Source organism: Protobothrops mucrosquamatus, unplaced genomic scaffold (genome assembly GCF_001527695.2).
Source record: "Protobothrops mucrosquamatus isolate PMUCROS unplaced genomic scaffold, P.Mucros_1.0 scaffold8199, whole genome shotgun sequence".
Taxonomy (NCBI): domain Eukaryota; kingdom Metazoa; phylum Chordata; class Lepidosauria; order Squamata; family Viperidae; genus Protobothrops; species Protobothrops mucrosquamatus.
This window is the reverse complement of record NW_015393996.1, coordinates 679-3,711: the sequence shown is the minus strand read 5'-3', so window position 1 is coordinate 3,711 and position 3,033 is coordinate 679. Positions and strand designations below refer to the sequence as shown.

Genomic DNA, 3,033 nt, shown 5'->3' with positions numbered 1-3,033 from the left:
TTTTTTTTTTTTAGTTATTTTACTAATTGATTGTTAGTCTCATGTCACAAGATCCATGAACTCCATCCCATGCTGAATCTTGTATGATACTATTTCTCTTAGTGAATTTGAGGAGAGGCGTCTCCTGGGCCTCCATCTTAAAAGATTTTCAGTTAATATTAATTATATACCAGAAAGACATCTCTTTTAAGCTGGCACTCACGAAGCGCCTAATTAAAAGGCAGCAAGGCCAATTATTATTCAGATAGCTGGATCTGAATAAAATAAAGGGAAAGAACGTATTCACAGACAGGTTCAGGAGGGGGAGCTTAAAAATAACTTGAAAGAAGCACTCTATCAGAGTTGCCGAAATAACTCTTTATTATTAATGACCTTCATCTTTCCACACAAATCTCTATAGAAATAGTTCAGCTTTACATCCTGTCAAATATTGGGTTCTCTGCTTAGGAAAGTTACAAGAAGTTCCAGAAACTGGGGGCAGGAGCTTGTGTTGTACATTGTTTTAAGGGGATAATGGTCTCTGGTCAGCCACGCTGAAGCTGCCTGAACGTCCATGGAGCACAGCTGCTTTGCAAATGACGGCAAATCTACATGTCCTAGGATAATGTTGCGGGATCCAAACGGGCTGGAGTGTGAAAACTTTGAAAACTAAACCTCTAGTCCCAGTGGCTGGCCCAGATGGGACCTTGCAACAGCTGCTTTTGGTTGCTTAAATGTTCTCAGAGCAAAGAATCGTAGAATTATAGAGCTTTGAAGGGACCTTGGAGGTCTTATAGTCCAACTCCCTTCTCAAGGCAGGAATAGAATACAGAATAACAGACTGGGAAGGGACCCTAAAGGTCTTCTAGTCTACTCCCCTACTCCAGCAGGAGACTCTACACAATTCCAGACAAATAACTGCCCAATCTCTTAGAAACCTCCAGTGATGGAGCACCCACAACATCTGGAGGCAAGCCATTCATTCCTCAGAGTTCCAATCAGAGGAAGCCATGTTCTCCTGGTTTGGGAAAAATCATGCTGAGCCTCATCTCTTAAAGGAACAGAAGCCTGCAGTGTTCAAACAAATTTGTGGAAGAGATTTTTTTTTTAGACTCTTGAAGATAAAAAGAACTTTCTCCCGTAGGCAATTATAAATCAGGTTTTTAATCTTCCAGGGAGGACCACATGTGTAGAAATGTGTAGAAGTTTCTCAGTCAAAAGTAGCTGTGTTGTGCCTTCCTTTAAATCCAGCCTAACCTTCCCCTGCCAGCAGACCAGAAGTAATAAACCTAAAACCAACAAACAAGGAGTTCTAAATGGATAATGAAAAAGTATTCATACAAGAAGTTCGCCATTGCTTTGTAAGCCCGCAACTTCTTGATTTCCTTGACGAATAACTAGGAAAAGGGCATTGAAAGTAATTAGAAGCAGGGGAGAGAAAAAAAAAATAATAAAGGAGGGCAAAGGGAAATTTAATTTCTTCTTGACTTGTCCCCTACCATGCTGGAAATGAGGGCACGGCCTCAAAATTACGCTCTGGCTTCTAAAAATAGAACCCAGTTTGTTGGAAATAGCTTTGAACCCAGGGCTGTTGAACTGGAGAAGCACTTTGCTTAATGAATCGGCCATCCCATGAAATGTTTACATTGCTCTCACTTAATTGAGCCATCCCCAAAGGAAGCCAATTAAGGCCGTTGTGTCAAAAGGGACCCTAATGGGGAGAAATCACCCAATTAGCAGATTGACCCCACCGGATGGTCTACAGCCTAGCAAAAGAGGTCCCAGTTAAGATAGGACTTCTGCTTGATGGACGTATCTCTCCTGCTTCTCTAGTCATTCATTAGCTCCTGTTTGGATTCTTCCCTAGAATTGAGGGCATGGAGAAATGTATCTTGCATCTGCTTGGCTCCCCCTGGTAGCTACCTCAATTAACGTGCTTTTGTTGGTATGTTTTGCAGATACCCCGACAAAGGCTTTGATGATAACTATTGCCGCAATCCGGATGGTAAACCGAGGCCGTGGTGTTACACGCTTGACCCAAACACCCCCTGGGAATTTTGCTCAATTAAAACATGTGGTGAGTTTCACATCAGCCTGCTTTCTTGAAAGTTTTATTTTTTTTCTTCCCCAAAGTCCAGATGTCAATAATCTCCTCGGGATAAGGACACTAGGCTGAATTGTATGATGACCCAGTTTTTTTTATCTTGCCTCCTGTTATGGTCAGTAATTCACACTTGACACGTGTGATATAGCCATACAATAGTTCGTGGTCAATTGTCTATGGAGATTCTCCACCATCCAGGTCCTAGTTATCCCAAAGATGCTTTTTCAGGAGGCAACTCTAGAAAGAGTACAGAGAAGAGCAACAGAGATGATTAGGGGACTGGAGGCTAAAACATATAAGGAACGGTTGCTGGAATTGGGTATGTCTAGTTTAATGAAGAGAAGGACGAGGGGGGGCTTAATAGCAGTGTTCCAGTATCTCAGGGGTTGCCCCGAAGAAAGGGGAGTCAAGCTATTCTCCAAGGCGCCTAAAGGCAGGACAAGAAGCAATGGATGGAAAGTAAACAAAAAGAGAAGCAACCTAGAACTAAGGATAAACTTCCTGACAGTTAGAACAATTAACCAGTGGAACAACCAGCCTCTAGAAGTGGTGAATGCTCCAACACTGGAAGTTTTTAAGAAGAGACTGGACAGCCATTTGTCCGAAATGATATAGGGTTTACTGCCTGAGCAGGGGGTTGGACTAGATGACTTCCAAGGTCCCTTCCAACTGTGTTATTCTGTTAAAATAGAACAAACGTGTATGCCGGACCCCTGATTCAGGTTTGCATCTGTCCAGCAAATGCTGAATTTTCCCAAGCCTTCTGTGCAATGCTTGCAAGGCCGTCTATCAACAAGTAATTGAAGTAGCAAAAAAATACAAAATAAAATCTGAGAAGCAATTGTTACACCCCTTGTCTAACAGGTGTTATTTTTTATGCTAGCTGTTAACATGTAAGCCAAAGTTGGAAGACTTCTCTTGGGAACACAAACATCTGCTGCATTTATAGA

The 3,033-nt window shown here is 42.1% G+C and overlaps 1 protein-coding gene across 1 annotated transcript in view; it reads left to right on the top strand.

Annotated features, from left to right (window-relative positions):
• The window catches only part of LOC107300730 (hepatocyte growth factor-like), a gene marked incomplete at both ends in the record, with an annotated part of 11,245 nt that extends 9,189 nt beyond the window's left edge, over positions 1 to 2,056 (top strand). Inside the window, one exon of the mRNA XM_015830030.1 lies at positions 1,938 to 2,056. Coding sequence (XP_015685516.1) covers positions 1,938 to 2,056 — 119 coding nt within the window. The remainder of the gene's footprint in view (positions 1 to 1,937) is intronic.
• Between the last annotated feature and the right edge of the window lie 977 nt (positions 2,057 to 3,033).